At 44.8% G+C, this 22588-nt stretch overlaps 1 protein-coding gene across 1 annotated transcript in view; it reads right to left on the reverse strand.

Annotated features, from left to right (window-relative positions):
• SAMHD1 (SAM and HD domain containing deoxynucleoside triphosphate triphosphohydrolase 1) overlaps positions 1-22269 on the reverse strand; it is a 60466-nt gene extending 38197 nt beyond the window's left edge. The window contains exons 1-6 of the mRNA XM_045362947.3: positions 21995-22269; positions 17045-17111; positions 10927-10999; positions 5568-5728; positions 4108-4223; positions 680-750 (exon numbers count right to left, since the gene is read on the reverse strand). Coding sequence (XP_045218882.2) covers positions 680-750; positions 4108-4223; positions 5568-5728; positions 10927-10999; positions 17045-17111; positions 21995-22202 — 696 coding nt within the window. The 5' untranslated portion in view covers positions 22203-22269. The remainder of the gene's footprint in view (positions 1-679; positions 751-4107; positions 4224-5567; positions 5729-10926; positions 11000-17044; positions 17112-21994) is intronic.
• Between the last annotated feature and the right edge of the window lie 319 nt (positions 22270-22588).

The following is a 22588-nucleotide window of genomic DNA, read 5'->3' on the forward strand; positions in this document are numbered from 1 at the left end:
TCATATGGATGCATACACCTGTCAAAACTCACTGAACTTAAGATCTGGACAACTTATTGTGTGTGAACTATACCTCAAAAAAAGAGAGAGAAAGAGATAAAAAAGTGGTTGACATGTAAGAAGTTTTCAATATATATTAATATCATTTTCTATTCCCGTTCCAGAAATACAGTGTAGTAAAAACCAACCTAATTTTACTTCTCAAAAATTGATCCCAAAATATGAGACAGCCACCTGCAAATGCCTAATTTTAAAATGATTCACTTGATATATATGACTTGGCTGGTAACAGTTAGTTCATGGTCATACCAAATGTGTCAGAATTGGAGTTGGCCTTTTAACATACAGTAGTACAATTGAGCAGAAGGAGCATTAAACTGGCAACCGGTTTTGTATTGCTGATTCCAATAGTTAGCAGCTTTGTGATTTTTGACGCATCAATACACATCCAAGAGTTTCCAGTTCCTTTATTTGTAAAAAGGGAGATAATGATAACTTCCTTACAGACTACTGTGAGGACCAAACAAAAACATATATACATATGTGAATGAAAGCACCCTGGACACTGTAATGGGGAAGTATTTTATAACACAGTAGTGGAACCAAACAGATAAATTAACTGAATAACCTGCTTAAATAATCTTTCTTTTTATTGACTATTGAATGTGTGAATACATACCGTCCATTTCACCTCCGGGCGAGCAAGTGGAATAAATCGTCCATCAAACATGTGAGAAAATGGCCCATGACCTTAAAAACAAAATCAGCCTTAGAACAAGAGAAACATCTGTAAAATAACATAAACTTTTTTCTTTCTTTTTTTTTTTTTTTTTGAGACGGAGTTTCGCTCTTGTTGCCCAGGCTGGAGTGTAGTGGTGCGATCTTGGCTCAACACAACCTCCACTCCCCAGGTTCAAGCAATTCTCGTGCCTCAGGCTCCCGAGTAGCTGAGATTACAGGCGCATGCCACCACACCCAGCTAATTTTGCAGTTTTAGTAGAGATGGGGTTTCTCCATGTTGGTCAGGCTGGTCTCGAACTCCTGACCTCAGGTGATCCGCCCATCTCAGCCTTCCAAAGTGCTGGGATTATAGGCGTGAGCCACCACACTTGGCCAAACTGAATTCTTTAATCTTTTTAGTTTAACTTGAATAGCAACAGAAATTAATAATCTAAAAATACAATCACAAAAAGGGACAAACCCTTCCTATTTCTAAAACAGGAGAACAGGAAGCAGAAACATGGAAAAGTAAGCTCTCCATCGAGCGGTCTCCAGTCACCAGGGCTTACATAAATCTGATAAAAGGGCAGTTTTTGTTGTTTTATGAAGAGACAGAGTCTTGCTATGTTGTTCAGGCTGGAGTGCAGTGGCTATTCACAAGCATGATCATTATGCACTGTAGCCTTGGACTCCTGACCTCAAGTCATCCTCCTACCTCAGCCACCTGAATAGCTGGGACTACAGGCATGCACCACCACGCAGGGCTTGATAAATGGACAATTCCATGTAACTGAAAAGAATGTTAATGCCAAAAACTTTTTGAAATCTTCAGATTGAAAATATCTGGATTAAAATAGCAGTTTCAGGAAAATCACTGGGGCCAGGTGTGGTGGCTCATGCCTGTAATCTCAGCACTTTGGGAGGCTGAGGCAGGTGGATCACTTCAAGTCAGGAGTTCGAGACCAGCCTGGCCAACATGGTAAAAACCCTGTCTCTACTAAAAATACAAAAAATTGGCCGGGCTTGGTGGCGGGCGCCTGTAGTCCCAGCTACTGAGGAAGCTGAGGCAGGAGAATGGCGTGAACCCAAGAGGCGGAGCTTGCAGTGAGCCGAGATCACACCACTGAACCCCAGCCTGGGCGACAGAGCAAGACTCCACATCAAAATTTTTAAAAAAGGGGCTTGGCACAGTGGCTCATGCCTGTAATCCCAGCACTTTGGGAGGCCAAGGCAGGTGGATCATGAGGTCAGGAGTTCGAGACAAGCCTGGCCAAGATGGTGAAACCCCGTCTCTACTAAAAATACAAAAATTAGCCGAGTGTGGTGGCAGGCACCTGTAATCCTACCTACTCAGGAGGCTGAGGTAGGAGAATCGCTTAAACCTGGGAGGCGGAGGTTGCAGTGAGCTGAGATTGTGCCACTGTACTCCAACCTGGGCAACAGAGTGAGATTCTGTCTTGGGAAAAAAAAAAAAAAGAAAGAAAATCCACTGGGGTGCAGAAGAAAAAATTAGAATTTATCTTATTACTCCCAAGCTTAAAAAAATCTATCTTTGGCCGGGTGTGGTGGCTCATGCCTGTAATCCCAGCACTTTGGGAGGCTGAGGCACATGGATCACCTGAGGTCTAGAGTTTGAGACCAGCCTGACCAATATGGTGAAACCCTGTCTCTACTAAAATTATAATAATTAGCTGGGCATGGTGGCGTGTGCCTGTAGTCCCAACTACTCAGGAGGCTGAGGCAGGAGAATTGCTTGAACCCAGGAGGTGAGGTTGTGGTAAGCTAAGATCGCACAATTGCACTCCAGCCTGGGCAACAGAGTGAGACTGCATCTGAAAAAAAAAAAAAAAGAAAAGAAGTGAGCCACTTAACTGGAGAGGGAAGTCTACCTAGACTAGCCCTGGCCCTTCTCTGCAAGTCATAGGCTACACATAAAGGCTGGCTAATGCAGTGCTCAGGCTCCTGGGGACTGGTAAAGGTTTCCCAATGATTCTCTCTCAAAATACCAAGAATCCATCAAATTTATCATTTAGGGGCTGGTATTGGTTCTTTGGAAGTTTCCAGGGGGACATAAAAAGAGAGCCTACTTGCTTTAAGTATCTAGCTATCTAAACAGGGGCACCTCCCTTCCCCTGCCCTGAGGGTACACACAAACTCTCAGGGTCCCTGAATAAGTAGGAATAAACTATAAGGATAGAGGTAAAAACCCCCATGATTTAAAAGGGACAGTCCCGGCCCAACGTGGTGACTCATGCCTGTATTCCCAACACTTTGGGAGGCCGAAGGAGGTGAATTACTTGAGATCAGGAGTTCGAGACCAGTTTCAACAACATGATGAAACTACATCTGTACTAAAAATACAAAAAAATGAGCCAGGCGCTACTTGGGAAGCTGAGGCAGGAGAGTCACTTGAATCCAGGAGGTGAGATTGCAGTGAGCCGAGATTGTGCCAACTGCACTCCAGTCTGTGTGACAGAGCAAGACTCAAATAAATAAATAAATAAATAAATAAATAAATAAATAAATGGGACAGTCCCCTTTCTCTCTGTCACAGGAAAAGGATGATACTCTTTTGCTTGGATTAAAGTGGCCCAAGACTTCACGTGGATCAGAAAACACAAGGAGTTCTCTAAATATGTTAATCCACTTGGGCAGATTAGAGATTACAAATATGAAAAAAAATGGATTTGACCAAATAACTGTAGGAAAAATGGTGATTTTATTTAAAAAGGAGGATAAAAGTAAAATTCACACACCATCCTAAAAACAGTAGTAAGAAAAACTCATTATCAAAACGCCCTTTCATATAACCTGTAATAAAGATGATGGCCGGGCACGGTGGCTCCTGCCTGTAATCCCAGCGCTTTGGGATTTGGGAGGTTGAGGCTGGTGGATCACCTGAGTTCAGGAGTTCGAGACCAGCCTGGCCAACATGGTGAAACTCTGTCTCTGCTAAAAATACAAAAATTAGCTGGATATGATGGTGCATGCCTGTAATCCCAGCTACTCGGGAGGCTGAAGCACGAGAATTGCTTGAAACCAGGAAGCAGAGGTTACAGTGAGCCGATAATGAGCCGCTACACTCCAGCCTGGGCAACAGAGCAAGACTCCGTCTCAAAACAAAACAAAACAAACAAACAAAAAAACACTTTTAGCAAAAATGTCTAACATGAGAAATTCACTGAAAGATGCCAAGAATATAAAATAGCAATGTTTTCTACTTATGAATCATTCTAGGAAGAAGCAACAGTACATTTATACTAATGTCAACTGAAGAATTAAAATACAACTTCCATATTCTCTTGGTTGATCTGATTTTTTAATGTCAAAGAGAGGTAACATATGTTATGATTTTACATAACAACTTTGTCTCTTTATACGGCTTACCGAGATCATGACAAAGTCCAGCAATCTGAACACAGAGAATATCTCGTTCACTTATCTGCAGCTCTGGTTGTTTTTCACCCAGGGCGCGAACTAGACATCCTGCTAGATACCCCACCCTGCAGAGCAAAAACACAAAAAGTCACTCTTCCGTTTGCAAGAGGAGTGATGGTTCTGGTCCTCAAGAACTTCCTCAAATATTCTAACGTATCTTCAGGGCAACTTTACTCAACAGTCTATTTCAGAACGAGGCAGGTACACACACAAACGGAATCCCAAAAGCAGGACCTCTGGCTCAGTATCACCAATCATTAGAGGAATGCAAATCAAAACCACAGTGAGATACCACTTCACACCCCTTAGGATAGCTACTGTTAAAAAAAGAAAACCAGAAAATAACAAGTGTTGGACATGATGTGGAGAAATTGGAATCCTGTGCACTGTTAGTGGGGATGTATTATGGTGTAGTTGCCATGGAAATCAGTATGGGTGCTCCACAAAAATTAAAAATGGAATTACCACAGTGATTTAGCAATTTCACTTCTGGGTATACACCCACAATAACAAAGCAGGGTCTTGGAAAGATTGGCTGGGCTCAGTGGCTCACGCCTGTTAATACCAGCACTTTGGGAGGCTGAGGCGGGCAGATCACTTGAGGTCAGGGGTTTGAGACCAGCCTGGCCAACATGTTGAAGCCCTATCACTACTAAAAAATACAAAAATTAGCTGAGCGTCGTGGCAGGTACCTGTAATTTCAGCTACTTGGGAGGGTGAGGCAGGAGAATTGTTTGAACCCAGGAGGCACAGGTTGCAGTGAGCCAAGATCGCACCATTGCACTCCAGCCTGGGCAACAGAACAAGACTCCGTACCGCACCCCCCCCTAAAAAAAGAAAGAAAATATATTTGTACCGACATGTTCATAGCAGCACTACTCAAAATGGCCAAGAAGTAAAAGCAACAGGTATCCATCAACAAATGAATAAACAAAATGTGGTGTATACATATGATAAATATTATTCAACCTTAAAAAGGAAAGAAATAAAAAATAAATTAATTAAAAAACTAATAAAAAAGAAGGAAATACTGACACATACTACAACATGGATGAACTTTGAGGAAATTATGCTAAGTGAAATATGCCAGTGACAAAAAGACAAATATTGTATGATTTCATTAAGATGAGGTACCTAGAGTAGTCAAATATATAAACAGAAAGAAGAGGGTCAGGCGTGGTGGCTCATGCCTGTAATCCCAACACTTTGGGAGGCTGAGGTGGGCGGATCACCTGAGGTCGGGAGTTTGAGACCGGCCTGGCCAACATGATGAAACTCTATCTCCACTAAAAATACAAAATTAGCCGGGAGTGGTGGCGTGTGCCACCATGCCTAGCCTAAGATAACTATTTCATGAGACAGAGGAAATACCTAAAAACTGCAAGTTCCCCACCCCATTCCCTTCTTACCCTAGACTATGCTCAAATCGATTGTGTGAAGCTCCTGGAAAAACATAGTAACCACCTCCCAGCTGTTTGATGTATCGAAGACGTTGAAATTGAGGTGTGTCAATGATTCGGACGAGGAGAGGGTGGAGCTCAATGTGGCCATGGATAGGATCATTAATAACCTGGAAAATTATGTTTAATTAATATGAGTAATAACATGTAAGTCCACCTGAAATTTGTGTGCAGCCATTCCTAATTATAGTGCAAAGTCAAAGCTATTTGATTTTTCAAGTAAAAATACTAAGGAAAATGACAAGATGTTAACATCATTACCTTATTTAGGTATCACTATCAGACACATCAAGTATATTGGATCTGAGTATATTTTACTTCTTCTTAATGGATGCGAATAACAGAAAAATAAGGATTTTGATTTTTTTATTATGTATATGACTTAATTATTCTTTAATAATTTTGTCGTATTCAAGTTAAATATACATATTCATTTCGATTTAAACACATTCATTCACATCATGTAAGCCATATCACTATAGGTATTATGTCTAAATTTTTTTTTTTTTTTGACACAGAGTCTCACTGTGTCACCCAGGCTGGAGTGCAGTGGTACAATCTCGGCTCACTGCAACCTCTGCCTCCCAAGTTCAAGTTATTCTCCTGCCTCAGCCTCCCGAGTAGCTGGGACTACTGGGGTGTGCCACCACACTCAGCTAATTTTTGTATTTTGAGTAGAGACGGGGTTTCTCTGTGTTGGCCAGGCTGACCTCAAACTCCTGACCTAAAGTGATCCGCCCACCTTGGCCTCCCAAAGTGTTGGGATTACAGGCGTGAGCCACAGCACCCAGCCTAAATTTTTTTTTTTTTTTTTTTTTTGAGACGGAGTCTGGCTCTGTCGCCGAGACTGGAGTGCAGTGGCCGGATCTCGGCTCACTGCAAGCTCCGCCTCCCGGGTTTACGCCATTCTCCTGCCTCACCCTCCCGAGTAGCTGGGACTACAGACGCTCGTCACCTCGCCCGGCTATTTTTTTGTATTTTTTTTACTAGAGACGGGGTTTCACCGGGTTAGCCAGGATGGTCTTGATCTCCTGACCTCGTGATCCGCCCGTCTCGGCCTCCCAAAGTGCTGGGATTACAGGCTTGAGCCACCGCGCCCGGCCCAATTTTTTTTTTCTAAATGTGTCTATACAGTACTCATCATTAAAACAGAAAGGAAAGAAGGGAGGGAGGGAAAGAAAGAAAGATGGAAATTCTTCTACCATATAGATAAGAAATCATGCAGGTCGGAGTGCAGGGGCTCACATCTGTAATTCCAGCACTTTGGGAGGCCAAGAGTTTGAGACTAGTCTGGGCAACATAGTGAGACCTCATCTCTTAAAAAAAAAAAAAAAAATGCCGGGCGCGGTGGCTCAAGCCTGTAATCCCAGCACTTTGGGAGGCCGAGGCGGGCGGATCACGAGGTCAGGAGATCGAGACCATCCTGGTTAACACGGTGAAACCCCGTCTCTACTAAAAATACAAAGAAATTAGCCAGGCGCGGTGGCGGGAGCCTGTGGTTCCAGCTATTCGGGAGGCTGAGGCAGGAGAATGGAGTGAACCTGGGAGGCAGAGCTCGCAGTGAGCCGAGATTGTGCCACTGCACTCCAGAATGGAGGACAGAGCGAGACTCCATCTCAAAAAAAAAAAAAAAAAAAAAAAAAAAAAAAAAAAAAAATGCAGTGGCACACATCTGTAGTCCCAGGTACTCTAGAGGCTGAGGTAGGAAGATCCCTTGAGTCCCAGGGCATCAAGGCTGCAGTAACCTACTATTGTGCCACAACACTTCAGCCTGGGCGACAGAGAGAAACTGTGTCTCAAAAAAAGAAGATAAAAAGAAAGAAAATAATTTTGTACAGCTGAACGATGTATTTGTGTGTGTGTGTTGTTTTTGTTAGAGACAGGGTCTCGTTTTCTCACCAGGCTGCAGTGCGTTGGCTATTCACAGTCACAACCATAGCTTACTGTAGCCTCAAACTCCGAGGCCCAAGGGATCCTCCCGCCTCAGCCTCCCAAATAGCTGGGACTGCAGGCATGTACCACCATGCCTAGCTAATTTATTTTTATTCTTTGTGGAGACAAGGTCTTGCTATATTGCCCAGGCTGGTCTCCAACTCCTGGCCTCAAGCAATCATTGCACCTTTGGCCTCCTAAAGGGTTTACAAAAAAAAAAAATCATTTTTATCATAGTTTTACTGCCTTTTCTAAGTTTAGATATACAAATATGGCCAGGCGCGGTGGCTCATGTCTGTAATCCCAGCACTTTGGGAGGCTGAGGTGAACGGATCACGATGTTAGGAGATAGAGACCACAGCACCCAGCTATTTCTTTATTTTTGAGACAGAGTCTCACTCTGTCACCTAGGCTGGAGTTCAGTGGTGCAGTCTTGGCTCACTGCAACCTCCGCCTCCTGGGTTCAAGCGATTCTCCTGCCTCAGCCTCCTAAATAGCTGGGACTACCGGCGTGCACCACCATGCCCAGCTAATTTTTTTTTGTATTTTTAGTTGAGACGGGGTTTCACCATATTGGCCAAACTGGTCTCGAACTCCTGACCTCATGATCCGCCCGCCTCAGCCTCCCAAAGTGCTGGAATTATAGGCACGAGTCACAGCGTGTGGCTAAAATCTACTTTTAAACCATTTAAGGACCTAAAGCCTTCACTGTAAATTTTTCAGGTTGTAATAACTGTCTTGTTTTTGTTTTTGTTTTTTTTGAGACAGAGTCTAGCTCTATCACATAGGCTGGAGTACAGTGGTACAATCATGGCTCACTGCAACCTCTGCCTCCCAAGTTCAAGCGATCCTCCCACCTCAGCTTCCCAAGTAGCTGGAACTATACCATGCCTGTCTAATTTTTCTTTTTTTGGTAGAGATAGGGTTTCTGGCAGGGCATGGTGGCTCACGCCTGTAATGCCAGCACTTTGGGAGGCTGAGGCAGGTGGATTACCTGAGGTCAGGAGTTCGCGACCAGCCTGACCAACATGACAAAATCCCATCTCTACTAAAAATACAAAAATTAGCCAGGAGTGATGGTGGGCGCCTGTTATCCCAGCTACTCAGGAGGCTGAGGCAGGAAAATCACTTGAACCTGGGAGGCGAAGGTTGCAGTGAGCTGAGATTGTGCCACTGCACTCCAGCTTGGGCAACAGAGCAAGATTCTGTCTCAAAAAAAAAAAAGATTCATTGATACATTTGAAAAATTAGTCCTCATTATGTCAAACACTGCACTCCCTCTTCACCATTACACAATCTCAGCTTCAGAGGCCAACTGAACTAAATTTAGCATAAAGAACACTGTGACAAGAACAAACCATGGTGACCTTGGGTTCGGCAATGGTTTCTTAAATATGACACTAAAAGTACAAGACACAAATGAACAAAAAAATATAAATTGGATTACATAAAAACTTAAAACTTTTATGATCCAAAGACCACCACCAAAAAAGTAAAAAGACAACCCACAGACTAGGAAAAATTATTTGTGTATCATATCTCCCATAAGGATTTACATCCAGAACATGTAAAGAACTCTTACAACTCAAATAAAATTGTGTGTGATTAAACAACACTGTGAACTTTCTAAAAAGCACTGTCTTGCACACTAAAAATGAGTGAATCATACAACTTGTGAATTATATCTCAATAAAGCTATTTATGTTTTAAGTATCAAGTTAGGTAGGTATCAGATTAGGGAAGAAATCCTCGAGGGCTGCAACTGAGTAGCAAACTAGGTGAATTCTTTGCTGAACTGCACTGCTGATGAAGTTAAATTCATTTAAGGTATTGATTTCATTACTAGGCAGTGATTCGGTAGTTTGAAAATCTGTTTCCAACAACTATCATTTATAATTTATAAATGAGGTTAAATAATGTTGGTGGGTTTTTTTTTTTTGAGACAGGGTCTCACTCTGTTGCCCAGGCTGGAGTACAGTGGTGTGATCATGGCTCACTGAAGCCTCGACCTCCGTGGGTTCAGGTGATTTTCCTAAATCAGCCTCCCAAGTAGCTGGGAATACAGGTGTGCACCACCACACCCAGCTAACTTTTCTATTGTTTGTAGATGGAGTTTCACCATATTGCCCAGGCTGGTCTTGAACTTAGGGGCTCAAGTGATCCACCCACCTTAGCCTCCCAAAGTGCTGGGATTACTGTGTGAGCCACCATGCCTGGTCAACAAAAAGAAAAAAACTATCTTTCTTTTTAAAGAAAAATAGAAAAAAGAATAAAAGTGGGCAGTTGAAACCACTGACTGCCTTAAATATTACTTCAAAAATATATTATTGGCCGGGCACAGTGGCTCATGCCTGTAATCCCAACACTTTGGAAGGCCGAGGCAGGCAGATCATGAGGTCAGGAGTTTGAGGTCAGCCTGGCCAACATGTAACTTGCAAAAGCAAAATTAAAGTATGTATTTGAGTTATTTCAGATCCTGCTCTATAAGATCGTGCCACTGCACTCCAGCCTGGGCAACAGAGCAGACTCCATATCAAAAAAAAAAAAAAAAAAATACAAAAATTAGCCAGGTGTGGTGGCGTGCACCCATAGTTCAAGCTACTGGGGTGGCTGAGATGGAAGGATCACTTGAGCCAGGGAGACGGAGGTTGGAGTGAGCTGAGATTGCGCCACTGTACTCCAGCCTGGATGACAGAGCAAGACCCAATTTCATTAAAAAATAAAAATAAAAATAAAAAAGAATGTACAAAGGAGGTCTTCAATAATTTCTAATATTTTGCTCTAAAAATAACAGACTTGAAGCAAATTAGGCAAAATATTAAGATTGGACAAGTTGGGTAGTGGTCTACTTATGCTTTTCTGTATGCTTAACATATTTTAGTTCTTCTTCTGATTTAAATACTCTGTGCTCATTTTAGAAAGTGCAGAAAGTTTAGAAAAGATCCACTACTCGCCAGGCGCGGTGGCTCACGCCTGTAATCCCAGCACTTTGGGAGGCCAAGGCGGGTGGATCAGGAGGTCAGGAGATCGAGACCATCCTGGCTAACACAGTGAAACCCCGTCTCTACTAAAAATACAAAAAATTAGCCGGGCATGGTGGCGGGAGCTTGTAGTCCCAGCTACTCGGGAGGCTGAGGCAGGAGAATGGCGTGAACCCAGGAGGCGGAGCTTGCAGTGAGCCGAGATTGCGCCACTGCACTCCAGAATGGGCAACAGAGTGAGACTCCGTCTCAAAAAAAAAAAAAAGAAAAGATCTACTACTCGCAGTTCCATCACTGAGAAGCAGATTTCCTCCTATTCTCTTCAAAATGAATTTTACATAATTGAGTTATATCACTTTACATTCAAAAAACATAACAAACTCAGATCCTCTTACCTTCATTGTATCAACGTGGATTTGACCCAATCGCTGGATATAACTAAGCAGCTTCTTCCTCTCCCCCAAGGAACTAAAATTACAACAGGATAAGCAAGTCTATCATTATTTGCTTAATAATAATCCCTGCAGTATATAGTAGACATAATCAACTTTAGATAACCTACAGTAACATTGAAGTTAGATTGGAAGGAATAATCAATAATTCAAACATACTCCTCCTAGAAACTGTCTCCTTCCTTTGCTGCTAAGATAGGGAACTCTCCTGCTGAATCAATGTAGGCCTCCCCCAGGCTTCTGTCCTTGACCCTCTTCTCTCTTGATAAACTTACGACTTGAAAAAGTCCACATCTTGGCCGGGCGCGGTGGCTCAAGCCTGTAATCCCAGCACTTTGGGAGGCCGAGACGGGCGGATCACGAGGTCAGGAGATCAAGACCATCCTGGCTAACACGGTGAAACCCTGTCTCTACTAAAAAAACAAACAAAACAAAACAAAACAAAACAAAACAAAACAAGCCGGGCAAAGTGGCGGGCGCCTGTAGTCCCAGCTACTCAGGAGGCTGAGGCAGGAGAATGGCGTAAACCCGGGAGGCGGAGCTTGCAGTGAGCTGAGATCCGGCCACTGTACTCGAGCCTGGGCGGCAGAGCAAGACTCCGTCTCAAAAAAAAAAAAAAAAAGAAAAGAAAAAGAAAAAGTCCACATCTGCTTCATGTCTACTCAATGCTCATGCTGTACTTCATTTTAACCAGACTGAAGTCAACATCTACCCTCATAATCCTGGATTGATTTATGAGTACCAGGTATGACTCAAGCATGAATGAAATACATAGGAAGGCCTTAACTTTATTTATATTCATTTTCCATTGTCAGTAATCCCTCATTAATGCTCCAGTTTCAAGAAAATACATAATGGGAATTAAATTTGAACAGCTCAAAGTCCTGTGATTCATCATCCTGCTTCATTTACAATTACTAGTTGGACCCAGCATATCCTCCTCCCTCCTGGCTGGGTGTCAACAGAGAGTGCAGGCGAAGGGTTTTACTGATCTACTAGCTAAGCAGATTGAAAAAAAGTATCTTTCTATAAGTCATACACAGACTGGGAGTCAGAGGCTCTACACTGGCCTCTATTGGTGTACCCTGAGACCCACGGTAATAAGAACACTTAAGAATGATTTCTTGGGATACACAGAAGCATTATTACAACTGATAAATTAAAAAGCAGCATATTTTGTGTTTTCCCATTCCCCTATCCTCCTCATCAGTTTGACATAACAAGCACAGTGCAAAGCTAGGCTTTCAGAAGTACTTATAGGTGGACTCAGGTTAAGGGGAGTCACACAGTTGAGCATAACCAGAGTCACAGCATGAAGTATCAAACCTAAACTAACCCCATGGCCACCTACTGTTTTCCTAAACTGACACTCAGTATTCATCACTTAAAACCCAAAAATCAGCCAGGCACAGCACAGTGGCTTACGCCTGTAATCCCAGCACTTTGGGACGCCAAGGTGGGCGGATCACCTGAGGTCGGGAGTTCGAGACAAGCCTGACCAACATGGAGAAATCCCATCTCTACTGAAAATACAAAATTAGCCAGGCATGGTGGTGGCGCGTGCCTATAATCCCAGCTACTCAGGAGGCTGAGGCAGGAGAACTGCTTGAACCCAGGAGGCAGAGGTTGCGGTAAGCCGAGATCGCGCCATTGCACGCCAGCCTGGGCAACAAGAGCAAAACTCTGTTTCTAAAACAAAACAAAACAAAACCAAAATCACTAATTAGAGTATATAGAAATAACCACCCAAAACCAGGGGGTTGTTTTGTTTTGTTTAGCAAAGGACATGGCGTTAAATAAACATTTAAAGAAGTCATGGGCCAGGATATTTAGACTACAAAATAATTTTATTCCTGTGTTCCAACATTTCTGAAATTTAATGCTTCTTACAACTGACATGTATATTTAATGTGACAATGTTTCTTACCTCTCTTTTTTTTTTTGGAAATGGAGTCTTACTCTGTCGCCCAGGCTGGAGTGCAGTGACACAATTTTGGCTCACTGCAAGCTCCACCTCCCGGGTTCACACCATTCTCCCACCTCAGCCTCCGAGTAGGTGGGACTACAGCCGCCCGTCACCACGCCCAGCTAATTTTTTTTTGTTTTTGTATTTTTAGTAGAGACAGGGTTTCACTGTGTTAGCCAGGATGGTCTCGATCTCCTGACCTTGTGATCTGCCTGCCTTGGCCTCCCAAAGTGCTGGGATTACAGACCTGAGCCACCACGCCTGGCCTGTTTCTTACTTCTTAAAAAAACCTTTATAAATCAATGGTTGTTCATAAAATTGACAGGAGTGCTTGTCTAAGCTGGATTCTCCCTAGAAAGCAGGGTCCAGGATAAGAGCTTGCAAGTAATTAATCTTGGGGTGTGAACTCTGGGCACAGGGATTGGGTGGTCTAGGGAGGGTAAAGTAGGAAATTAGATAAAAATAGTACAAAGGTCCATTAACCAGTCAATTGCATTGGTATTAACCGTGAGCAACTGGATGGAGTGGTGGGTAGGGCTAATCCCACTGGCAACCTGTAAGGCAGCACTGTCCAGTAGAACTTTCTGTGATGATGGAAATGTTCTATATCTGCTCTGTCCAACACAGTAGCCACTAGCCATAGTGACTACTGAGTACTTGAAATATGACTAGTGTAACTGAGGAATTTTTTATTTAATTTACTTCTAATTAATTTAAACATGAAGCTAGTTGTTACGATACAGAACAATACAGCTCTAAGGAGTCCTACAGAATTTGAGTTATGAGGTGGGGCACAGAGACGTGCAATATAGTGTTCCTTCTAGAATTTTGTCTGTTTTGTTCACTCATGTGCCCCAAGTTCATGGAAGAATGCCTAGTACATAGCTTTCCAAAAATATTCACTGAATGAATCAATAGCACTTGGGTCCACAAAGACACACATGGCTCCCTTGAAAAGAAAGACTGTATTGGAACAAATTCCATTCAGGCCCAATAGTAAGCAACTATTATATACAAGAAATAAGTAATAAGGGGGGCTTTGAGAGGACTGAGAGAGCTGAAATGTGGTTACGAAAGAGGCATGCCAGGCACGGTGACTCACGCCCTTAATCCCAGCACTTTGGGAGGCTGAGGTGGGCGGATCACAAGGTCAGGAGTTCAAGACCACCCTGGCCAACATAGTGAAACCCTGTCTCTACTAAAAATACGAAAATTAGCCGGGCATGGTGGTGCACACCTGTAGTCCCAGCTACTTGTGAGGCTGAGGTGGTAGAATCACTTGAACCTGGGAGGTGGAGGGTGCAGTGAGCCAAGATCACGCCACTGCACTCTAGCCTGAGTGACAGAGCAAGACTCCATCTCAAAATAAAACAAAACAAAACAAAAAATACAAACTTTGGGAGGCCGAGGCGGGCAGATGACAAGGTCGGGAGATTGAGACCATCCTGGCTAACACGGTGAAACCCCATCTCTACTAAACATACAAAAAATTAGCTGAGCGTGGTGGCACACGCCGGTAGTCCCAGTTACTTAGGAGGCTGAGTCAGGAGAATCGCTTGAACCCAGGAGGCGGAGGTTGCAATGAGCCGAGATTGCACTACTGAACTCGAACTCCAGCCTGGGCAACAGAAAGAGACGTTGTCTCAAAAAAAAAAAAAAAAAAAAAAAAAAAAAAAGCGAGCCAAGTTGAGGTCCCTGGAGATTCTGATCCAAAGGATATTTACTGGAAGTCAGTTAAGTGTTCTGCAGTGATCTTGTTTCACGATCTACTTCTGTTATCAATTACTAAGCAACAGTGCAGGAAGTAATTCAGTATAATCCTTTGTTTTTATTCTTTGGTTACTGTTACCACAAACAACATGTAACTAAGTAAAATTTCAGAAGAGAAGGCCAATTCTCTAATAGAAACAAAATTTTCATTTTAAGAAGTATTTAAGGCTGGCGCAGTGGCTCACATCTGTAATCCCAGAACTTTTGGGAGGCAGAGGTGGATGGATCACCCGAGGTCAGGAGTTCGAGACCAGCCTGACCAACATAGAGAAACACCGTCTCTACCAAAAATACAAAATTAACTGGGCGTGGTGGCACATGCCTGTAATCCCAGCTACTTGGGAGGCTGAGGCAAGAGAATCGCTTGAACCTGGGAGGTGGAGGTTACGGTGACCAGATATTGTACCATTGCACTCCAGCCTGGGCAACAAGAGCGAAACTCTGTCTCAAAAAAAAAAAAAAAAAAAAAAAGAAGTATTTAAACACCAGATCCTCAACTGAGATCTTTAAAGGAGCCCCACTCTAATCTAGACACTAGAACCTACAGCCATACACAGAGATGGATCCATGGAACTAGGTATGTATGTATGTATCTATCTATCTCTCTACCTACCTACCTACCTATCTACCTACCTATCTGAGATAGGGTCTTATTCTGCTGCTCAGGCTGGAGTCCAGGAGCTTATCATAGATCACTACAACCTTGAACTCCTGGGCTCAAGGGATCTTCCTGCTTCAGCCTCCTGAGTAGGTGGGACTACAGGTGCATGCACAGTCCCCGGCTAATTTTTTAATTTTCTGTAGAGATGGGGTCTTGCTTTATCACTATCTATAAAATTTACTAAGGGTTAATCATATGCTTCATCACTTTATTTACATCATCTCGTTATTGCTATCCATTTTACAGGTACAGAAATTGAAGGGTTAAATGACTTCTCCCAAATTATACAACTAAAAAGTGCCTGTTTTGCATAGAGTCTTTTAATCTAATACGAGGGCATATTTCAATCTTTAGGAAAACCTAGAAATATGCTCAAGATAGGGATGTAGCCTTGATTTTCTTACTAACATTTTTTCCCTGTTGGTTCTTATGTATTTCCCAGTGTGTATAATTCAATTATTCTGAACTTGAGAGTAAAAAGTTGGTCATTACAAACTTGATGAAGGTTTGTCTGCAAAATTATTTGAAATAGGAATAAGGCCGGACAAGGTGGCTTACACCTGTAATCCCAGCACTTTGGGAGGCCAAGGCGGGCAGATCACCTGAGGTCAGGAGTTTGAGACCAGCCTGGCCAACATAGTGAAACCCCGTCTCTACTAAAAATACAAAACTTAGCCAGGCATGGTGGTGTGTGCCTGTAATCCCAGCTACTCAGGAAGCTGAGGCAAGAGAATGGTTTGAACCCGGGGGGTTCAGTGAGCTGAGATCACACCATTGCACTCCAGTCTGGGTGACAGAGTGAGACTCTGTCTCAAAAAATAAATAAATAAATAAATAAAATTAAAAATAAACTAAAATAGGAATAAACAGTAATAGCAAACATAGGATTTGCACAGCGAAAACAAACAGCAGGTGGCCAGGTGCGGTGGCTCACACCTGTAATCCCAGCACTTTGGGAGGCAGAGGAGGGTGGATCACTTGAGGCCAGGAGTTCAAGACAAGTCCGGCCAACATGGCGAAACCCCATCTCTACTAAAAGTACAAAAATTAGTGGGGCAGCCTAGCATGGTAATCCCAGCACTTTGGGAGGCCGAGGCAGGCGGATCACGAGGTCAGGAGATAGAGACCATTCTGGCTAACATGGTGAAACCCTGTCTCTACTAAAAACACAAAAAATTAGCCAGGCGTGGTGGTGGGCGCCTGTAGTCCCAGCTACTCGGGAGGCTGAGGCAGGAGAATGGCGTGAACCCGGGGGGGCAGAGCTTGCAGTGAGCCAAGATCACGCCACTGCACTTCAGCCTGGGCGACAGAGCAAGACTCCATCTCAAAAAACAAAAACAAAAACAAACAACAACAACAAAAATTAGTGGGGCATGGTGGTGGGCACCTGTAATCCTAGCTACTCAGGAGGCTGAGGCAGGAGAATAACTTGAAGCCATGAGGCGGAGGTTGTAGTGAGCCGAGATACTCCAGCCTGGGTGAACAAGAGACTGTCTCAAAAAAACAAACGAACAAACAAAACCAGCAGGCAAGGGATTCTGCTGTTTTAAAGCACTTCATAGATTTAAAATGAGGACAGTTTATATCAGAGATTTTGGGCTTTGTCCCTGAAAGATGGATAAAGTGTGTTTGGTTATAATGTGAATTTATTTCTTCATTCTTACCTTACTCCAAGATTTTCAAAATGAGACTCATCAAGACAGGGCAGTAATGCGCCTGTGATTTTGTTTTCTATGGAAGAAAAAAGACAAATTCAATGTATACAACATATGCTTTTCATTTTCTTTCAATTTGGATCCACCAACATTTACCCAGATCCACATAATAGAGTACCCACTACAGGCAATAAACTGTGCCAAGTACCACTTTTTTTATCTGCTACTTGTAAAGACTTAATTTTAATTAAATAACTAAACCAAGAAGCATTTTTTGATAAATCACGTGAAAATTTCAAAATTATTTGTGTAAATTAGTTCCAAGAAAAACCAGTTGCAAAAAGGAAAGTGAAACCTGACTACCTGTTGGGGTTTTTGCCAGGTCAGCAGCTTCCTTTTAAACAGGAAAGGTTTGAGTTGGGGAGGGAAGGAAATGTAAGTCTATTGTTCTTAGAATTAACAAGTTAAAACCACGGATTCAAGAGTGCTTAAAGTGTTGATTTTTCTCAAACCTCCTGGGAAAGCACTCAATACTCCGTGATTTGAGAGAGTCCTATCTCTCTCTCTCTCTCTCTCTCTCTATGTGTGTATGTGTGTGTATAGTTGGGTTTTTTCCTTTCTCTTTCTATACAATTAATTCTAATCTTTCCTGACCTCAAATTCCAGAACTCTGGGCTATTTTCTTTTATTTTATTTTCTTTGAGACAGGGTTTTGCTTTGTTGCCCAGGTTGGAGTGCAGTGGTGCGATCACAGCTCACTGCAGCCTTGACCTCCTGGGCTCAAGCGATCCTCCTGCCTCAGCCTCCTGAGTAGCTGGGACCACAGGTGTGTACCACTGCACCTAGCTAATTTTTTATTTATTATATTTTTTGTAAAGTTGAGGTCTCCTGATGTTGCCCAGGCTGGTCTTGAACTCCTGGGCTCAAGTGATCTTCCCACATTGGCCTCCCAAAGTGCTGAGATTATAAGTGTGAGCTACTGGGCCAGGCCTCCAGTGGTTTTTGATGAGAACGCTTGTTAAGGTATAGATCATATGAGTTCTGGAGTCCAAAGACCTAACCTTAAAAAATCTAGCTCTTTTTTGTAGTGGTGTGATCTCTGAAAAGTTACTTTACATCTTTGGACCTCGCATACGTCATTGGTAAAATGTGTTGAGTATAGCAACTTATTTCAGACTTCTTGTGAGGCTGTATTCCATAATGAGAAAAGGGACACTGTACCTTGTGCTTGGCTTGTCAAAAAAAAAAAAAAAAAAAAAAAATTAGACTTAGATAAAGAGAGACTTTTTTTTTTTTTTGAGATGGAGTCTCACTCTGTTGTCCAGGCTGGAGTGCAGCGGTGCGATCTTGGCTCACTGCAACCTCCCCCTCCTGGGTTCAAGTGATTCTCCTGCCTCAGTTTCCCAAGTAGCTGGGACTACAGGCACATACCACCATGCCCGGCTAAATTATGTATTTTTAGTATAGACGGGGTTTCACCATGTTGGCCAGGCTGGGCTTGAATTCCTGATCTCAGGTGATCTGCCTGCCTCGGCCTCCCAAAGTGCTAGGATTACAGGTGTCAGCCACCACTCCCAGCCAAGGGAAACTATTAGAAAGAAAGACGGGGCCGGGCGCGGTGGCTCACGCCTGTAATCCCAGCACTTTGGGAGGCCGAGGCGGGCGGATCACAAGGTCAGGAGATCGAGACCACGGTGAAACCCCATCTCTACTAAAAATACAAAAACTTAGCTGGGCGCGGTGGCGGGCGCCTATAGTCCCAGCTACTCAGGAGGCTGAGGCAAGAGAATGGCATGATCCTGGGAGGCGGAGCTTGCAGTGAGCCAAGATCGCCCCACTGCAGTCCCGCCAGGGGGACAGAGCAAGACTCCGTCTCAAAAAAAAAAAAAAAAGACGAAATATTTCTGGTCGGGCGCAGTGGCTCACACCTGTAATCCCAGCACTTTGGGAGACCAAGGCAGGTGGATCATCCAGTCAAGAGATTAAGACCATCCTGGCCAACATGGTGAAACCCCATTTCCACTAAAAATACAAAAATGAGCCGGGCATGGTGGTGGGCACATGTAGTCCCAATTATTCAGGAGATTGCGGGAGAAGAATTGCTTGAACCCAGGAGGCAGAGATTGCAGTGAGCCAAGATCACACCACTGCATTCCAGCCCGGCTATAGAGCGAGACTGTCTCAAAAAAAAAAAAAAAAAAAAGGCCGAGTGAGGTGGCTCAAGCCTGTAATCCCAGCACTTTGGGAGGCAGAGGTGGATGGATCACTTGAGGTCAGGAGTTCAAGACCAGCCTGGCCAACATGGTGAAACCCTATCTCTACTAAAATTACAAAATTAGTTGAGTGTGGTGGCGTGCACCTGTAAACCCAGCTATTCGGGAGGCTGAGGCAGGAGAACTGCCTTGAACCTAGGAAGCAGAGGTTGCAGTGAGCCAAGATTGTGCCAATGCACTCTAGCCTGGGTGACAGAGCAAGGCTCCGTCTCAGAAAAAAAAAAAAAGAAGCCGGGCGCGGTGGCTCAAGCCTGTAATCCCAGCACTTTGGGAGGCCGAGACGGGCGGATCACGAGGTCAGGAGATCGAGACCATCCTGGCGAACACGGTGAAACCCCGTCTCTACTAAAAAATACAAAAAAACTAGCCGGGCGAGGTGGCGGGTGCCTGTAGTCCCAGCTACTCGGGAGGCTGAGGCAGGAGAATGGCGTAAACCCGGGAGGCGGAGCTTGCAGTGAGCCGAGATCCGGCCACTGCACTCCAGCCTGGGCAACAGAGCCAGACTCCATCTCAAAAAAAAAAAAAAAAGAAACTTGAAAAAAGAATCAAACAGAGGCCCAAGCATCAAAGGGAGGCTGGGCGCAGTGGCACACACTTGTAATCCCATCACTTTGGGAGGCCGAGGCAGGCGGATGATCACTCGAGGCCAAGAGTTTGAGACCAGCCAGGCCAACATGGCAAAACCCTGTCTCTAATTAAAAAAAAAAAAACAAAAAAAAAAAAAACAGGCCGGGTGCAGTGGCTCACGCCTGTAATCCCGGCACTTTGGGAGGCTAAGGCAGGCGGATCAGGAGGTCAGGAGATGGAGACCATCCTGGGCAACATGGTGAAACCCCATCTCTACTAAAAATACAAAAAAAATTAGCTGGGCATGGTGGTGCATGCCTGTAATCCCAGCTACTTGGGAGGCTGAGGCAGGAGAATCGCTTGAACCAGGCAGTTAGAGGTTGCACTGGGCCCAGATGACGCCACTGCACTCCAGCCTGGCAACAGAGCAAGACTCCGTCTCAAAAAAAAAAAAAAAAAAAGAATCTAAGAGAAAAATGGTCTTCTTTTATAATGGTAAAGGATGGGCAAGCAGAAGTAAGCAGAATCTTTGGAAGGGAACCTGGATGAGCAAGGGAAAATGAGCAGTGTAGCCCAACAGGACAGCATCCTACTGTGGTCAGTCAGTTCTCAAACGAAACTGACCAGAGGGACGCATATTGCACTGCTTTAGGGCCTGCCTGCTCAGATCTGGGGGTAAGCAAGAGTTGAGGGGCTCATAAGGGAAGACAGAAGTCCGAATAAAGTTTGGTCAAGACAAAGCAGAAGGTAAGACATGAGCAACTGGGAACAGTTGGTCAGTTTTTACCAAATGAAAGCACATAGTGTCTTTGATAGCACTGGGTTGTGGGTTCAAGAGAACACACATCATTCTGGAGGGTAACAAGTTAATCTACAGACCACTGAAACAGAGAGCCAACCACATTCTGAGACAGAAAATTTGGAACTACTTCACTCCACTTGTTGCTAGTCAAAGAAAATAAAGCAATAATCCATCCCAGCAGTGAAGGGAAACGAAAGGGCAAAAGGGGGAAAAAAAAGAAAAAAGGAGAAATGCAATTTCCCATACCCATTCAAGCTATCTTTGGGTCCTGAACCACTAATGTTCCTCCTACCCCAGTTTCCAACCTAGCCAAACAGGGCTCCACCTAACAAATGCAAAAATTTACTAAATTTGCAAATCCCAACCACCAAAGAACCACCTTCCTATTGAACACCTAGAGGATATAAGGCAGGAGTCAAATCTCACACCCACCTTAAAAAGTTGAGCAGACTTCAAAAGGATGGATGCTTGGACACGAATCAGTAAAATGTGCTTAAAACTCAACCTAAACACTTCTCCAGGTGATGTGGCCAAATTGTGGCATGCTGGGAATTAAGGGGTTAACTGAACAACTCCGGGTTCAGATTTTGGAGGGGAACCTGCTTTTAAAGAGCAAAACACGATCCTTAGTATGTTCTGCAAGTGCAGTCAACACACGCCCATCGGGCGCTACTGGGATGCCAAGGAAGGTGACGGGAATTCAGAGATTAACCAAGCCAGTTCCTTCCTCTTCAGGAAAAGCCTCAATTCAGGGAGGAAACAGAAACCTAAAAGCCCCAGAACATCCTCTGATGTGGCAAGTGTTCAAGGAGCTGCGGTTAGCGCGGAGGGGTCCCGCGAGCCTGGATGACAGCAAGCCGCCCACCAAGGTCTGGGGAAAAATCTCCTTCTAACTAAAAAAAAAGGGACCCGAGTCTCGCCTGTCCGGCGCCGGGGTGGCAAGTTAGTGAAGAAACCCACCAGAGTGAGATCCCAATCTATTACTGCCCCTCCTAGGTCCTCAATCCTGGCAGCCTGCTCCCATCCTACGGATCGCCTACCCCAGGCGACCCCATGTCTTCTTCCTCAGCCTCGGGGAGTCAGTCCCGGGCGCCCCATGCCGCAGGCCCTCCTGGGAACCCCCGCCGCAGGGCTCCCTTCCCCACCTCGGGTCTTCCCTCCCTCCGCGCCCCCAGCGCAGGTCCGCCCTCCCGGGCGCCTCCCGCCGCAGGGCTCGCTCCCCGGCCTGGGTCCTCTCGTGGGGCCCCCTCCCTTAGGGCGCCTGGCCCGCGCCCCAGGTCGCCGCCCCTCGCCCCTCAGCCCCTCCGGAGCCGCTACCTCGGATGTTCTTCAGCAGCGCCGGCTCTCCAAAGCCACCGCGCCTGAGGAAGAAGCACACCTGCTCCGGACCCCATGTCTTGTAGTCGGGATGGAGTTCCAGGCCCGGGGAGCAGTCTGCCTCTGCGGAAGGGGTGTTTGAGGGGGTTCTTGGGCTGTCATCGAAACGGGGACGCTTGGAGGGCTGGTCGGAGTCGGCTTGCTGCATGGCTACACCCGGCGTCCAGCACAGCAAAGTCAAGAACCTCGGCGCCTGGCCCGCGCGCAGGCGCACTGACAGCAGGGCCCTGGCGGGGAGTCCAAGCAGTATTGGCAGCCTATTAGCCTCCTGCGCAGGCTCACTGACAGTTGAGCCCTTCGGGCAGGGCAGCCTAGCGGCTCTAGCCTTGGGCTCCTTGCGCAGGCGTAATGGCAGTCCAGTCGTCCTCAATCAATCCTGCCGGGACGCTGGACGTGAACGCGAAAGGGCGTGGCTAGAAGCAGAACTGAGGGTAGTGCTGGTGGAAGGGGGGACGAAAGAGCGCCCGGCCCCGCACCCACAATTAGGGGCTCGTCTGGTGAATTGGGGGTATTCTTCGAATGAGGTACACTACC

The sequence above is a fragment of the Macaca fascicularis genome, chromosome 10, assembly GCF_037993035.2.
Source record: "Macaca fascicularis isolate 582-1 chromosome 10, T2T-MFA8v1.1".
NCBI classification, from domain to species: Eukaryota; Metazoa; Chordata; class Mammalia; order Primates; family Cercopithecidae; genus Macaca; species Macaca fascicularis.